The 17,236-nt window shown below is 37.5% G+C and overlaps 1 protein-coding gene across 1 annotated transcript; it reads right to left on the bottom strand.

Moving 5' to 3' along the window:
- Positions 1-93: 93 nt before the first annotated feature.
- On the bottom strand, positions 94-16,913 carry LOC145942850 (KICSTOR complex protein SZT2). Its single transcript, XM_083049942.1, has 25 exons — positions 16,371-16,913; positions 15,777-16,094; positions 15,609-15,686; positions 15,145-15,538; positions 14,802-15,022; positions 14,327-14,714; positions 13,980-14,229; positions 13,111-13,854; positions 12,838-13,037; positions 12,595-12,758; positions 8,472-8,781; positions 8,209-8,397; positions 7,560-8,045; positions 7,023-7,399; positions 6,834-6,933; positions 5,905-6,738; positions 5,571-5,844; positions 3,530-5,484; positions 3,345-3,439; positions 2,831-3,272; positions 2,356-2,740; positions 2,109-2,271; positions 1,818-2,034; positions 586-1,721; positions 94-476 (listed from the first exon to the last, which is right to left on the bottom strand). Exons 1-25 carry the CDS (start codon positions 16,389-16,391, stop codon positions 345-347), a joined length of 9,873 nt encoding a protein of 3,290 aa, XP_082906068.1. The 5' UTR covers positions 16,392-16,913; the 3' UTR covers positions 94-344.
- Positions 16,914-17,236: the final 323 nt, after the last annotated feature.

The raw sequence follows: 17,236 nt of genomic DNA on the forward strand, positions 1-17,236 counted from the left end.
CTTTTTGAATTTCCTGAGAATAGACTTAATTGATAATGCTGCGTTTACAATTCGTAGTCTTCTCTTTTAAGATATAGCTTAATTTTATGTATTACCGAATAAATTATTATTTACCGAGATTAATTACATGAGAATTAATGTATGTAACATGAAAATATATATTTCATATTTACAACGTCGTGTGATAATCTATAATATTAGTAATTAATGTGCCAATTTAGGAGATAATTCGCTAAATTGAGTAAATGATACACTGCCCATTATCATTTCTGTATATAAGTACATCAAAAGTTTCAGAAGCAATGCGTGTCTTCGTCTTCGCATTGTACGATCGGAATGTGTTATCACTGGCTGCAAAGGCCCATCCACAAGTGGAAGCAACAAGCGTTTACAAAACCTTCGACTAGAGCATAGACTTCTTCCATGTTCATCGGTATATTGATTTCTGTGGATTTTCGGTAAACGGCGCATAAATCCTGAAATAAATTATTAATTTATCGAATTTTTTTCGTGAATAATCTTTCGTCTTATTAATTTTAAATCTCGCATTAAATAGTATATAGCTCGTTGTATAGAAATACTTACTCCTCTCGATGTATGCAGATCGATAGTCAGCATCATGAATGCTTGAAGAAGAGTCGGATGTAGTATGAGATGATGGATAACGTTCCCATCGGACGTGATAAATTGTTTGTGATGCTCCTGATATTTATTTTGCAGTACTTTGGATAAGGCTTGATACCAGGAAACCGGTTGATTGATGAGCGGACCGAGTCTGGGGTCGAGATTCGAGAGGGATTCTATGTGAGCCAGCTTGCAAAGTTCGTTGAACTCGGTATACGTCATCGAGGATTTATTCTCCAAGAGTTTGTCCCAGAGTAAATGCGTTCGACACTGCAACGCGCCGCGTTCCACCATGTTCGTTATATGCTGACGAGCAGCATTTGCCTGCGACATGATCATCTGTTGCATAAGCTGTTCGTGCGACGAATAATAGCCGAGATAGTTGACCGATTCCTGACGAATCTGCACCAAGTGCGGCGGCGGCGACGACGACGACGACGACGACGACGACGTCGACGAGTTGACACTGGAGTTTTGCGCTAGGGGAGAATTCGGGACCGGTGGAGGCGTGGGAGCCATATTATTGTGAATATTATAGCTCGTAATCTTAACGTCGCTGTCCTTGATAGTCACGCCAATCGAATCGAGAACTATTCTTTCCTGCTGATCAATGCACATTTCCGTTCTAGAATTGTTTCTCGTGAACGGTCTTGATATCTGTCCGGAGACTGGACTAGACTCTCCGACCATCGGGCTCTCCGTATAAGATTCGGTTGTGGACTTACCCACGCTGTATACAGTTCTAAATTTACCCAACTTATTGTTCTCCACCTCTCTCTTCGGATACAACTCCCTCTTGCTCGTCAGCATCAGATAATATTTCAAAGTGATCTCGGTTCTCTCCACTTGCGGCGATTGTTCCACACGCGACACGATCAGCGCTACATCAAAGTCGTCGGTGCATCTGGTATCGTGAGCGTCACAATAACTAACCAGCGGAGTGCTTTGCAGTTTGATCAACACGTATTCGTTGTCGTGAGATTCTTGAAGCTCGCCAGACATCACGAATACGCGCATATTGTATTCTTTCTCGTGTGAAAGTAAATAGGAATATAGCGTACGTGCTGGTATCGCTATATTACGTATCGTTATTACGTCTGAAATAAAATAGTTAAGTCTCAGTATGACATTATATAAACATTATTATAAATATATAAAGGAAAGTGTTACGATGATATTTTGAAAGATCTTACCGCTATATATCAGGTTCCTGGCGTAATTCGGTGCCTTGCTGTAATATTTGATAAAGTCATCTATAAAGTGGGTGAGGTGATATCCTTGTTGCAAGGACCACAGTCCAGTTCCAGCAATGTAAGAATGAATACACCGCAAATGAAAGTCATACGTGAACGAATGCAAATGCATGTTGATTTGAATCTTGTCGCAAACGTCCACGAAGCTTAGTACAAACTGTGAAAAGTTATATTTCTCAATTAAAATTGCCTTGTATAATAAAATATAATCGAAATTCTATATTCTCTTACCTGGTTCACCATACCGCTACTCGTCTTCGTTTGCAAACGATTGCACTCGATGATGTGCAATTTGACGATAAAAAATGGTTGCGACAAGTGGATCTCAAACAATAAAATACCACCCAACATCGACTTCTTGAGGTAATAAGACTGTTGCTGCTGCTCCTCATCTCTGTAAAAGACAATGTTTGACGATAAGAAAAAATACGCATTTAGTTAAATAAAAAATTCAGCAATGATAAACTCGAAAACGAACGCTTTATGCGGCGGTGACTCCACTTGGATCGGATTGAAGCCCAAGATCTGCAGATACTGTTTATACTCGGACAACATCGACTTGCAGAGTTCTTGATGCCACTTTATAATAATCGCGTTCGTCGCCTCTTGTCTCGATTGCGTCGCTTGCGGCGATTGATGCAGCACGTTGCCGTTCAAGCTGAAGCTGGACGATGCTAGTGGCGGCGTCAATGAGTGATCTCTCGTCGCGGCGGATTGCAAGCGCCAGGCCGGTAAAAAGAGGAGAGGCGAGTGGCAAAAGTGTATTAGACGAGAGTGTTGCGTGAACGTGTTTAATGCATTCAGCGAAATCGGTATGTTGGACGTGCGACTCTGCCACATTGCGTACAATTTTTCCAGATCCTCTGTAAGATTCAGAAAAATATATAATATATAATATATATATTGATTATGTTTAAATGCTTATCATTTCGTTGCGAACTCGATAGTGTTACCTTTGATCTTCTTTTCCCGATGTCGCAAGTCCTGTAAATCGTGAGCAGCCTTGACGATCGCGTCGGTTGTGTTATGAGGATGCGGGGCGTTTGGTTTCGCATCGCGCATCGCTTGCCCGACCACTTGAGCGACCCAGGAGAACGCGTTGTTCTTCGTTGCTGGTTGCGCTCGGTTACTTGATCGTGTCCAGTCTTTATTATCGGTATTCGACTGACTTGGAAATTTCGCTAGACTCTCCATATCGTTGATCTGATAATACTGAGAACTGTGCTCTCTCTGCTGAGGTTCCCGGGTGAATTTGTGATGAAATATACCCAATTTTTGCATAATTATGTTGGTGAATAAACTCGACCTAGAAGAAAGCCACGTACCTAAACTCGTTGCTTGTTTTATTAATTTTTCCGATTTTTCCTTAGACCAGTTGTATATATAAATAATTATCTGAAAAATAAAGTTTGATTAGTCTTTGATCTTATAACTATTTCATAATTGTTTTATAATAGGCATACTAACTTTGTCACTTGATATTTCAGCTAGCAATATCCTTTGTCTAGGCACAAAATTCGATTCCGATATAAAAGGATTAAATTTCTGCAATTGTTTTTGATCTGTAACATAAAAAATAAAAGTATAAAATTATAAAATATTTAATATTGAGAAATGATAATTTAAATTGAAAATTGTCAAGTTTGATTGACCTTTAGGAGCAAGCAGTTCTGGATCTATTTCTTTACTCAATGATGCCTTCCATTGATGAAAATTTCTTGCTACTAAAATACATTTGATGTAAGTCGTTTGTTCGTCTTTATTAAATTCATGCGGCACATAAACAAGTGGATTCGTGCTCATTTCATTCGGATTTTCCGCCATCGATTGATCCGAGCTGTTTCGAATACCTTCAGACCATGTGGATGCTTTAGGATGCGAGACAGCGTATTGATTCAGGAACGGTTGTCGATCTTGCAAAACGAAAACTTTACTAGATGTGTCTGGATCCTGACAACGTATAAGATTCTGTAATTCTCTCACGATCACAGGGATCGCATGTCTGTGATGAATAATCACTTCGTGCTTCTTGACAGCAGGAACACCCATTTCTAGTGCAAACTGAAACCATTGCGCTAGCGTAGTGTGGTAAATCTCATTCAATTTTCCTTCTTCGTCGAGCTCATATTGATTAATCGACGTATTATCAACTTTCTGCGACTGTGACGTTTCTGCATCTTTACTCTCTACTGTAGCTTCTGTAATCACCGGTGAAGGGCTGGCAGTTATTGGTTCCGTCAATGGTGTAGCTAGCAAATTATACTCTGTGACCAAGTCCCAAGTGCCATGTTTCACGGCAGACGACAATTTCTGAATTAAGGATTCCAAGTTGACTCTACCTTGTTTCCAAATTCGGAATTCGATCAATGCTTCTGCGTTTGGTTTAGACTCGTTTTTATGATCGTAAACAGTGGTCGATACGATATTCTCAAAATTTTCGACTCTGAATAATTTATGGAAGTTGGATTTGTAATCATCCATTACGGATTCTCCTTTGCCATCGGTGATGGCTAACGCGATGCAAGCTATACCTTTACTCCCGCTCGAATGACTTTGATTATACAAAAAAATGTCAGATTCGGATACTCTTTTTCTAATACCGTCTAACGAGGAGTAATCCTGGAAGTGATAGTGCGTGCCAAGATCCGTATATTTCGGTATATATAAAAACTGTAGTATATTTTGTCTCAGATAATATCCCAAGGCGTTTATATACGGTAAACAATGCGGTTGCACCGAGAGTTGAACTATACATTCGGGAGACTTGTATGGTTTTTGTATAAAATGCACGTCCGCCGGTGTCAATTTGCACATCGGATTGCGGGCCAACATCACAGATAATACTTCTAACACCGCGTCATCGAGACGATTTTGCAATACTTGCACCAAGTCCCGTTTGACTTCCGGGCCAGCTTCCGATATCCCGTGCACCATCAGGATGATCGAATCACCGGTTCTGTTCAAGATATCAGACTCCTTCTCACCAAACGAACGAACCCTAGGTCGAGTATCATTCGATATCACATGATCGTTCGTCAGGCTACCGATACCTTTAGCCTGCGACAAGGACGCAACGCTGTTGCTACGCGAGACGACCAACTTCTCGTCACTCTCGGACAATTTATTCTGCAGAGGTTTCCCGTCGTTCGTCTGCTCGTGTAGTCGCAGGTAAAATACATTCTCGTTATTCTCTTGGTACACAAACATGTTGTTTCGATTATTAACGGAGAGCCGATTGAGTACAGCATGTAGAGCTTTGATTCCTCTCGATAATCCGGATCTTCCAGGCCCGGTCTTTAAGCGGGGATGCAGATTAAAAGGTTCTTCCCAAATGACGGGGCATCTGAACATGCCTGGTATAACGTTTGAAGAAGCTGAAGCGTGATTCTGGAGAAGATTTCCAGACTCACCGCTGTTTTCTCCTCTCCAAGTATTAAAATCCTCGGTTGACTCTGGCTCCAGTAACGAATCGCATATGCGAGTATCGTGAAGATTTTGTAAAAGTAAATACTGATTTACTCGCCGACATATAGCTTTGATTTGAGCGAGTAACATTTTCTGTATTTGCAAATAACAATCCACTTCTGGCGAGGAAAGTTCCAAAAATCTATAAGATTGTTAATAATTTTTTTTCTTCCTTTTACACATTTATAACACGCAGTTGTTTTTTTTTATTTTCATTAATTTACTAACCTGCAGTGAAAATAGACATTAACATGACTGCTTTCGACGCTTAGAATTAGCCAGAAATTGGGCAAACGTTCTCTGCGTTTATCGAGTTCTATCAGCCACTGATAATCGTCATCAGAATTACTGCTATCACCCTCGTATCCATCGTCCGTTCCGTGTTTTCCTTCGGCTATACTTGATATCTCAGAATAATAGCCTGGCGCATCTCCAGAGTCTTGACCATTTATTTGAATCATGGTTGACATTTCTTCTTGTTCCACATTTTCAACGCTTTCGTCTGTAAATATAATACTTTATATTATAATTGTTAAATGAACTATCTGTAAATAATTATTACCTTCTTTTATTTCTGATTCTTCTACATCTACATGTAATGTATCTGCTTCTGCATCAAGTATTATCGTCTCCGGTTTCTTGACGAAGTAAAATAGATCAGCCTCTTGACAAATACAATATTTATCAATCACGAGACTTTTTAATTCCTTCAAAAATTTGGGCGTGCTGCTCTCCGATGTAAAGACAAAGTGTAAAGGTACTTTATCCATCAGACAACTGGACTTTCCGGTAGAATCCGACACATGTTGCGCTATGAATCTTAACGTGTCTGCGCTCGGCGAGGGATGATCCAAAAGTGCCGTCGCAGTCTCGTCTCGCAGCAGCCATTCGATCTCACTCTTCAAGCTGATTACTGCGCGATGCTGAAGCGGTTGCGACATCCTCTCCTGCATCGATTCGTTCTTCGCGTTTCCATCCGGGCTGCTACCACTCGGCATACTACTATACGGAGAACCGCTGCAATAAGACGTCGTCCTCAACGCGGGATAACGTTCCAACGATACTTCCAACACCTCTTTCGGGAGGTTCAAACAAATGATGTCCAAAGTGGCTTTCAGATCGTCCGGATTTACGTCGACGAGAGTCCTCTCCTTGTCGTCATTTATCCTTTGGATGATCTCGGTGAAACAAGTAGGCATCAGTTTAACCGGTATGCTGCAAAGCTCGGAGCGGAAACGAATCGAACAGCTTAGATGAAGAAAGAGCGGCTGATCCTTCGTATTCCACGTATTTTCCTCCTCGAAATCGCTTGTAAGCGAATCTTTGGAATTACAATGAGAAAGTTTCTCGTTATGAAGATTCGTGGTCGACCACGTAATATTGACAGCTTGGCTTACTGGCAAGTTAAAAAATAATAATGTATGTACATATATTTATTATTTTACGATGCAATAAAAAGTTTTTGTCTTGATGAAATATATCCATGATTACCTTGATTAGAGGAATTATCTGTCTTTGGAGCCGGCATGTCAGAATGGCATGTAAATTCATCTAAATCATCATCACTATCTGTCCTTTGCGATGCTACTTCCTAAAAGTAACATACAATTTTCGTAAAGCAACAAAATGCTGCAAATTTTTATTAGTGTAAGAATGCAGAATTTTTGCAAAGAAACGAACCATTTTTTCTGACATCCACGACGGTAAACAATAATAAAATTCCGAATGCGCAGGTACGGGTCTAAACGCAACTGCCATAATTCTTTTAAATTTGTTCCTAATCAAACTGTGTAATGGTTTGACGTCGTTACACGCAGAGATTCTTAATTGATCGAGTAGACCGTCTTCCGGTAACATGCTCAAATGTCTGCACACCGATCGCAAATAATTTGTAATATTGATTTCGATTAGATTTTCTTCGCACTGAGCTACAGCAGCCTCCATATCTTCGTAGCTCAATGATTGTTGCAATGCTAATGACTTGTAAACCGCAACCACGTAACAATGACAATGTGCCAGGCTCAACAATTTACAATGGTCCATCAAACTTCGTTGATCTAGCGTAAAAAATTAATTTGGTCAAAAACATTTTATTACTGACATCGATAGCTTTTATTATGAAAATACTGATAATTGATTTTTAAGAGATTTCATTATTTTTTTTTTAAATTATTCAATCATTCTACATTAAAAAAAATTCTTTAAATTCTTGCCCACCGCTAGAAATATTGTCGGAATCCTCGCTCTTTGGTTCAGGGGATGAAGGCTTCGTGTTGCTTTCTGATTTAAGACTGACGAAATCTTCACAAATTTGCTCGCCAATTTTAAAAGTATGATCCTGATAAATGTCTTTATTTTGTGGCATTTGCAATTGGCCGACTAGCGCATCGATTAATAATGCCAGCGAACAATCGTACACGTATACAGGTATAACAAGACTCGCCTCGTTGTCGACATTATTTGTGTCCTTCGTATACGACGTTGGAGACGATACCTTTTCATTGATATCGAAATCGAAGATTTCGGAATCGCAATTCTTCTCCGAATTATTACTTGTGCAATTGTCGCTTGCATACGTGATTAAACGAACATCTTTCTCAGTCGCCGGTAATATTGTGATAATTACATGCGTCGTACTAATTCCTTTAACGAAACACTTCCATCTAGGATAAATATTCGACGCGTCGTCTTTATAGATTTTCTCTAAAAAGATAAAAGTTGTATAGAAAAGTAATTCTTAATAAATTTTATAATAGAAAAAAAATGTTACATTCATAAAACGTTACATTTTCTCGAACAAAAAATGTGAAGGAATGCAAAATACTTGGCATTATAAATGACTGAAGAATCTAATATTTTATTGTACCTCCTTGCATGAAAAAAGGCAACGGTGAGTTATTCTCGCGTGGTCTGCTAAGAAGCATTCTGGTGAACCTCTGCGATTCCGCTGACGTAAGCAATAGCTCTTTATTGTGCAATTGTTTCATATGCTCCAAAAAGTTTCCCATGAGAGTTCTGTTCGCGCTATCTCTATCCTCGTCGATATGTACCAAATCTAATCAAGATAAGACCGATTATTTTTTTCCCCTCTTTTCCTATTCATTGATAATGTTTTAGAGTCAGCCTAACCATCAGCGAACATCGAGAACAAGAGTTCTGCCTGCTGACATTTTGACAAAATGCTCAGAGTGTCGAACGAAAAGTACATTGGATGTATCCTCTCGTCGATAATCGGCGTCGCTTCGAAAGGCTCGGTCGGATTCGGACATTCCGAGATATGATCCGTAGAAATGCCCATAACTCCATGATATCTGACTCCTTGATGCGCTTGTCCAAACACGATCTCGGTATCTTTCTCCGCTGGTGTTACTTGGCATAAGAGGCTCAAGTATTCTAAGGTCAACAGAGCGTTAATGCATTCCTCGTCTATTCGGGCAATCTAATCAAAAGGACAATAGAGTGATGATAAATACATGATATGAAGGATTTACTAAAATAAAAGCTAAAATAATTTTAATGTATTACATGCGAGAAAAGTACAAACAAAAGAGAGACTTATATATGTATAAATAACTAATCTGAAAAAATTCTGTTAATTGTTTATAATTCTATTGTACATATGTTATAATAAATATATATTTATATATTAAGAGAAAGATAACCAGGGTACGATATAACATCATAGTTTTATTTAAGATATAGCGCAAATTCGACACATGGATTAAAAATCATCATTGTGTGCATTGATCTTAAATTAAATTTATCAAGCACAGCTTAAATATTACAATTGTACAAAAAAACAGAATTCGTAATTGTAGTCTATCTCTTTGACAGCACTCAATCGCTCAACGATCAACAGATAATCACATCGGTGTTTGCGTAGATAGATAGTTTGTCTGCAGAGAGTAGATGATCGATTACACAGTCAAATGCCAATTTCGATGATTACGGGGAATCAGGAATAAGTTGGAGGAGTTGAATCTCACTTTCATACAAAGCGTAGAGACCACTTCTCCACTTGAACCGTGATACCCGCTGTCCATCAACGCGTCCCAGGATGAACGATTTGATTGCGAAAGACTTGGAGAACAACACTGTGACCTAGGATGACGTGAAACCGCGTGACTCTGAGCTGGAAGAGTTAGATCTGGCAAGTTATCAAGAGCTTACGACCTAGCTCACTGCCTAGATCCTCACTTCCAACTGAGGATCACACGGATACGATAATCCGAGGAGAAAGAAAGAGATGCGTATCGCATGTCTGCACCAAAGACGATGGTCGACCATCTTCCTCCAGCTTTAATCTTGAGTGCAGTTAGCTGATAATAACGAGACACGAAGATCTTAAGTCTTTTCGTGAACAAACGGAGATCAGCGATTTATCTTCTCGACGGAAGAAAAATAAAATTTGTCTCACTGAAACAGGACAGTTTAAAAGACGATATATCGCACAAAAGCTATACTATGTTACGACTTAGTCGCGCGACGGAAACCACTTTCAATCTGCGTGCGAAACGCGATAAAGAGTCGTCACCAGGGGATTTCGGCTTAGATAAGAGACTTAGAAATCTGTACAGATATGGAAGTAACCGGGCACACGTACAATGCGATATAAAATTACACGGAAAAGATAATCCGATCACTAGTGAGCGCAGGGCGCGTATTGGGCCCTATATATACCTGAGGCGACTGATAGGAAATCTCGTTCCGAGGACCCTCATCGATATCGAAGCCCCACCCCGATAACGATAACGATATATGAGACACCGTTCTCTTCGTTTTTTTTGACGAGCCGGAAATATAAGCTACATTGTCGAAAATTAGAAAGCTTTTCGAATGTAAAGACAAAATAGAGTAGACAAAGCATTCTGCCTCCGCCTGCATCTCCTGCTTCTAAGAGATCCATGTAAAAATTCAAACATGGCATAACAAGATAGTACGATTTTATTCCTTTCCTAGGAATTCCTGGAAGAGACAATGAAACTAAATTAGAGAGGCAGAAAAAAGTAATGACGAAGAAATGTCACTTGCCAACACATTCCTTGCATAACGCGCATAGATAAATATTTGCGTTATACGTGATGTAATGATAACTGACTTCTGACGACTTCAGACACTACTTTTCCATGTAGAGGAACCATTCCTTTTAGTTTCGAAGGGAAAAGATAATTGAAAGTTACGAAAGTTCTATAACAGCGAGACTTTTTCGAGCGGACATCATCGCACTGTCGGATTCATCGAAGACCTATGAACTTTTAGAAATACAGAGATGATATATGCACAACGTCATCATATAAATTTAATTCATAAAATGAGTGTTTGCATTTCATTGCCATTCAATTCGATTAATTATAATGCGAACGTTAAAGAGCACATAATTTGCAAAGTCAATGAATTTTATACTGACGAGAATGAGAGCTGTGTTTTATATTTTTATATTTTAAGAATTTCATCAACATTATAAGTAAAAATCATCTCTTATAAAAAAAATTTTTTTTGTCAAAAAGAATAAGACTGAAACATCACCAATCAAAAATATAATTTTTTTCCCGAAACAAATATAAATTAAAACATATCAGAATTGATGTACCTTGAAGTTTGATCTTTCGATTAATATAGCTTTCCAGGTAACGAATATGAATCAGATAACAGTTATCTAGAGTTAGCGTGAATTTATATTACAATTATGTTTGTACTAATATAAAAATATGATACATAATATAATATGATATATGTTTTATAATATAAATAATCATGGACTTCATAATTTTAGAATTCTATGGAAAATTCTATGCATAATAAAATGTTAAATTCAATTCATGAAAAAAAATTACAGTAAAATCATATTGCGAAGATAGAAAGTATATCTTTATCCATCGTCCTTCATCGTCAAATGACAGTGCATTATACGCATTTTATAAGCATCTCCATCAGAATTGAAAGAAAGATAAGATTGAAGATAAAGCTACATTACATGCTATACCATGAAGTTAAGACACGCGGAATATTTACGCGAATCATCCCAATATTACTACATTTCAGATTAATAATATAAAATAATGAAAATAATATAGAACGTCCGATATCTCTATTATTTTCTTTCTTTCTTTTATTTACTATAATTGATATGATTTACTATATGATACTATTATAATGATAATACTATAAAAATTGGAATATTCTACGCTTTACATTTTTCAAGAGACATTCTGAGCTATATAGCATTCGTTTTAACATGCATTATGAAATCGGTAGATTATTCAACCTAAACCGTATTGCTAAGCAAATAAAGTTTCCCTTGTGTGGGCGCTTCTAATGTTCCGGAAGATTAGAGAAGAACGTATTTCCGCTAAAAGAAAGCGGATGGGCGTCAGTATAATATGTATGTAGAAGTATGTAGAAGTCAAATATATATTAGAAAGTGTGACAAATTAAGAAATAGGGTAAATTTAATAATTTGCTATCGTCGAGCGATATTTACTGTCAGATAGATTCAATACCTAGCAAAATAAAGCACTTTAGACAACCACGTCAGAATATAATTTTTGTGTTACCACACGTAGCATTATCAAGTTAGCTTGAGATAAGAAGTATAAAAGAGTAATGCTTCAAAGTGATCGCCCCTTTCATAAACACTTGTATGAAAAATCAAGATATAATACATTAACAAAACTGTATATTAATCAGTTATATATATATGCAAAAATGTCATATTTAATGTGAATTTAAATAAATGATGAGATTTTGTAACGAAGGATTATTACATTTATATTATAATGCAATATGTAATAATAATATTAATCACAGAATTTTCTCAGAATATTATTTACGATTGCAGAGATACTGGATAAACACATGCACGATTAGCAACTTTTAATATTTCTATTGCTTCATAAATTACGTATCGTATCGTAAGTATATCGGAGAAATATCGAATAAAGATATCTTATCACTCTCGAGACGTTCGAAACATGACGGAATTAACTACGTCTTATCGATTTAAGCAAGCTCATGGATGTTTTATAACACACTAAACTTTCTTTAATAGAAACGGATAAACTATAAATTAATTTGTATCATAAAAAAATGTATGCATTTATGTTTAAAAAAAGATGAAAATATTAATAAATCGTATATCAATTAAACAATTATTTATATACTTTTCTGTCATTTTGATAAGAACATGAATATATATCAAAATATATAAAATCAAAATTTTTATCAATAATTGTAATATGAATACTGTACTCACTGCATCGGGTAATTGATGATATTGCAGAGGATGCATATATATAGCAGTTGACTGTGTAGGCATTTGTACGTAGCCACATTGTGGTTCGACCCAAACCTCTGTAACAATCTGAAAATCGCTGTAACCTTCAGAATCCTCAGTCCATACTTCCGCTTCGGCGATACCTAAGTATATGAAAATATTCGTTCATTGTACAAATATAATATACCCATTTATTTGATCGTAAAATATATATTCTCTTACCTTCTTCCGTGTCATCTTCGGTGCCACTATCGCGTTCTAATGCCGCATTCGGCACAACGTGAGGTGGAAACAAAACGTACTGAATAATACACGGATAAAAATTCTCGTCGTTTCCGAAGCCCTGCATTTGTACCTCCAATACCATGTTTGTAATACCAGCTGCCGAATACGCGAAATTAAAGCCTTCACCCAAACGTATTCTGCAAATAGATACAGATATATTTCACACTATCCTTCATTCAATTGCAGTAACATTCTCTAAAATGTATTTACTTTGTAATTGTAGAGAGTATTCTCGCAATCGCAGTGATATTCAATCTGGGCAAAGTAATTCCCGGGATAGTCTGAACGAACGGCCGCTTTACGTGCCACAGCCAACGATTGTGATACAAGTATCTGGACAAAGTGGTGGTTAAACTACTTCCTAGCAATCCCAGCGCAGTCCTAGTACAGGTCGGTTGGGTCCCATCGGGAAACACTACCATACTCAGGTTGTTCGGTATACGCTCGTATCTTACGAGAATTCTCTCGAGCGATTTATGTATTATCGTGCAACACGGAACCTCGCGTTGCTCCGTCGGTCTATTCGGCAATGTAAGTTTAGACAGTCGATCTATGAGATCTACAACTACGTTGTGACGGACGACACCCTCGGTGCCGCCGGCGAACGCTATATTGAGCACGACGCAGAGCGCTTTGCAATTAATACGGATCAATGAGAATGACACTGGCGGTTTTTCCGCCTCCCTATATATGAACTGGACATACGTGTGATTTTCGACTAGCACAAAAGTCGCCCAATTCTTCAGCATAGCGTATAGCACGGCCGCGGCTTGTCGACTTTGCACGCACTGGAAACGACCGCTCTGATTCGCTTGGTGAAGATGTCTCGGCAAAGGTCTATCGTAAGCTAGGATCAACGTGATCCTCTGAGTATGCATCCAACGCGCCCACTGAAGCGGATCCAAAGAGACGACCGGTTGCCATATCTGTCCAAACTGCGGGCAAGCAGCGTCGCTAAAATAATAATATATAGATGTATCTTCATATCGCATTCTTTATTTTAGGCAATTATATTTATCACAGTCATATATGGGTCTCTATAGTTTATTTATAGTTACATAATAAGAAAATAAACATACCTAAGTTGTACTGTACTTGGCGATGGATAAGACGACAAGTAAAACACTGGCATCCCGCTTCTGATAGTATCTGGTACGCTGTACCAGGTCCATCCAGATCCTGGAAACCAGCTAAAGTGTGCTAACATATTGTCACTTTCGGTTAATGATGTTAACGCCGTCCAAAAACGAGAAATAACACTTTGGCGATAATGCGAATTTAATGGTTTTTTCGATAGACATGTAATGTCATGTAAAAATTCATATGGTGCTGTAATAAAAGATCGATTTTATAGTCCAGATTATCAGATAAATGTATAATTATGTAATTCGACATACTAAGTTATTTAATGTTGTCTTCGGCCTACCTTCTATGGTAATGGTATATTGTATCACATTAGACAGAGACAATGATTTTGTGGACCAAGGACACGTTACTAGATATTCCAAGAAAACACTGGTTTTCCATAGCAGCACGAAACTTATTTCAAGAATGTCATCTCGTACACTGGCCTTCTTTATCAAGTACCCTTCTCTTAGACGACAACACAGTAAACTGCTTAAGGTACAAGTAACTTTATCATCAATCTGTTTCTTCCTCAAGAGCTGGTCAGTTTTATGCCCGTGAAAGCAACTATTTTCGGTTCGCCAACAAGAGCGACGACTTGATGTATCATCGTCAGATGCATCCCGATATAATTGCCAGCATAAAAAACGTTTATGATAGAAATTCATATCTGTTGCATGTGCAGGTACCTGATCATAAAAAACAATTGAATTACAATTACGAGTCAATAGAGAGAGAGAGAGATGCAAAAATATAAAGATTAAAAGTTTACGTACAATGTACGAACTGAAGGATATATAACTCCCTAACGTAGCCGCGGCAATAAAATACAACAAATCTTGATATGGCACTAAACCGTCCGCGCAATGTGGATCATACGCGCTACCTACGCATAAAAAGTTACACGCGACCGTCGTCGCGCGTAACTGTTGTATAATAGAATCTAACGTTTGAGCATTCTTGATTCCGACAATACCGTCCGTAACTATTATCATATCTGAAAATTTTTCCTTCTGCACTCATCGTTCTTCGACATGTTATTATATCGCCTATGCATAACGCATGCAACTTATATAAAATCCATGTATAAATATGATTACATGTAAATTATAAACTCACGTGCACAACTGTGTTCAGGTAAGAGGGTTAAAGCCAGCATTCCATATCTCAGCATATTTACAAAACTGGCTTCCGGTGAGACTATGGATATATTACAGTTATTTTTGTTTAAGCAATTGCTATTCTCCTCAAAAAGCCTTCCTACCAAACGCTCACTCTCGGCTCTTAAATTTTCCAATTGTTGATTAGCTACAGATGTAACAGTCGCCACTCTCTCCTCCAAGAGGTACAGCTGTTTCTCTATATATTGCGTGAGAGAATTCACGTTATCTGCAGTAATCAACCATCCTTGTACTAGCACCTGTTGCGCCGGAGTCGTGAAGAATGGCGTATGAGCTATCACAGTCACATAAATCTCAGGTTGCATAATACGCTTGCTGCCTGGTATCGTAAACTATAGGCATAAATAAGAATTGAGAATTTTTTTATATATACATTTGCAATGTGTAAAAAAAAATACTTACTGATTTGGTTATACCCTCAAGACATCGCTTTGTTGCCAGGCATACCTCATCAATGACAATCTCTCCATTTTGTATATCCTGAAAACAAAAATAAAATATTTTATTTTCATTCTATAATTGTTACTATGTAAAAATTATAACAAATGTAATTAATTTTGTATTACTTACAACAGTTGCAAGTGATGGACTTAAATCTAAACTAAAAACTATCCTGTATTTATGCGCCAGAAATATAATTGAAGTTGTCGAAACAACTTTATAGAGAAACTGGTAGCTAGTATCTATAGACCAGGAAGCTGGTTTATCTTTTGGCAGCACTGATACTATTTCTAGTTCTGGTATCTCTTTATTTTTTAGATTTGGACACTGTATGCTTATCACAGAATCCAAATGTTCCAACAGCCATTCAACCCTTACGTTGCGAGAGATGGGAAAACCCTTTTTCATTAATAGAAAGATGGTCTCTGCCTCTAAAATGGTTTTATCCTGTAAAAAGAAAAATATATAATTAACAAAAATAATACTTGTCATAATAATTTTAAAATATTGTCATTTTAAGCAATACGTATATATAAGAAAATATACAATATTATACGTGTTTTGTCCAAGATTATAATTACATATTGTAGAAATTTCATGCTGCTATTATTATATTGACAGATATACATATGTTAATCATAAAAAGAGGTTATGTTATGTTCATTTTTCTGAATTGAAGATAATAAAGGAAAAAAGCTGTCACAATATGATCAATAAATTTACCTCGTTTTTCGTGTTCGCCATAACGAATTTCAATTGCGAACGTTCTATCAGTCTATCATTATTATTAAAATCAGGAACTCAGCTGGGTCGTCATCACGTTGTATAATAAATATAAAGAAAACAAATCATAGCGATGTGATGCGTCCACAGTGCGATGCAAAGCTGCAGCAAGGGAGGATAATATAATTTGACCAAAGGTCACATCGTTGTCTATTTGTTGCACTCTTTACGTATATTTTTCAGGCGATAAACATCATGCAACATAACCTGGACGAATGAGAAATCGGGCACGCGCTGTAGGATAATGTTTTATCAACGTGTCAACGATACACATCTGTGCACATCTGTCTAGGAATCTGCGTAAGATGCGATCAAATAAGTTATATGGATCTCTTAAATCCTTCGCAAAATTCCGCGATCACTCTTCGCTCTCTGTCACACATTGCAGGCGATAATCCGAATAGAAAAAAAGATATCTTTCCCAATAAATGTTTTTCTGCACTCGCATCCCTGACCATTCACAATCAGCGTTAATATGTATATATATATGTGTGTGTGTGTGTGTGTGTGTGTGTGTGTGTGTGTGTGTGTGTGTGTGTGTGTGTGTGTGTGTGTGTGTGTGTGTGTGTGTGTGTAAAATATGGATAAGAGTGCGTGCAATAAATGATAATAAATGCGTGAGGCGCGAGTCGTAGGAAAATGGAAATTGCACGTCGTTTAATCGATTGAAATGAATATCTGTCACAGCTGCGTTTTGATTTTCGATATACTTACGATTTATCGCGACATTTAGCACTGATTACGACGAAGATTGTCGAGTGCATCGCAATATTTGAAAGTTGCGCATTTTAAAGTGCGACTTAAAA

This window comes from Prenolepis imparis, unplaced genomic scaffold, assembly GCF_030444845.1.
Source record: "Prenolepis imparis isolate NDT839.2.m4 unplaced genomic scaffold, iyPreImpa1.0 SCAF_11, whole genome shotgun sequence".
Lineage (NCBI taxonomy): Eukaryota > Metazoa > Arthropoda > Insecta > Hymenoptera > Formicidae > Prenolepis > Prenolepis imparis.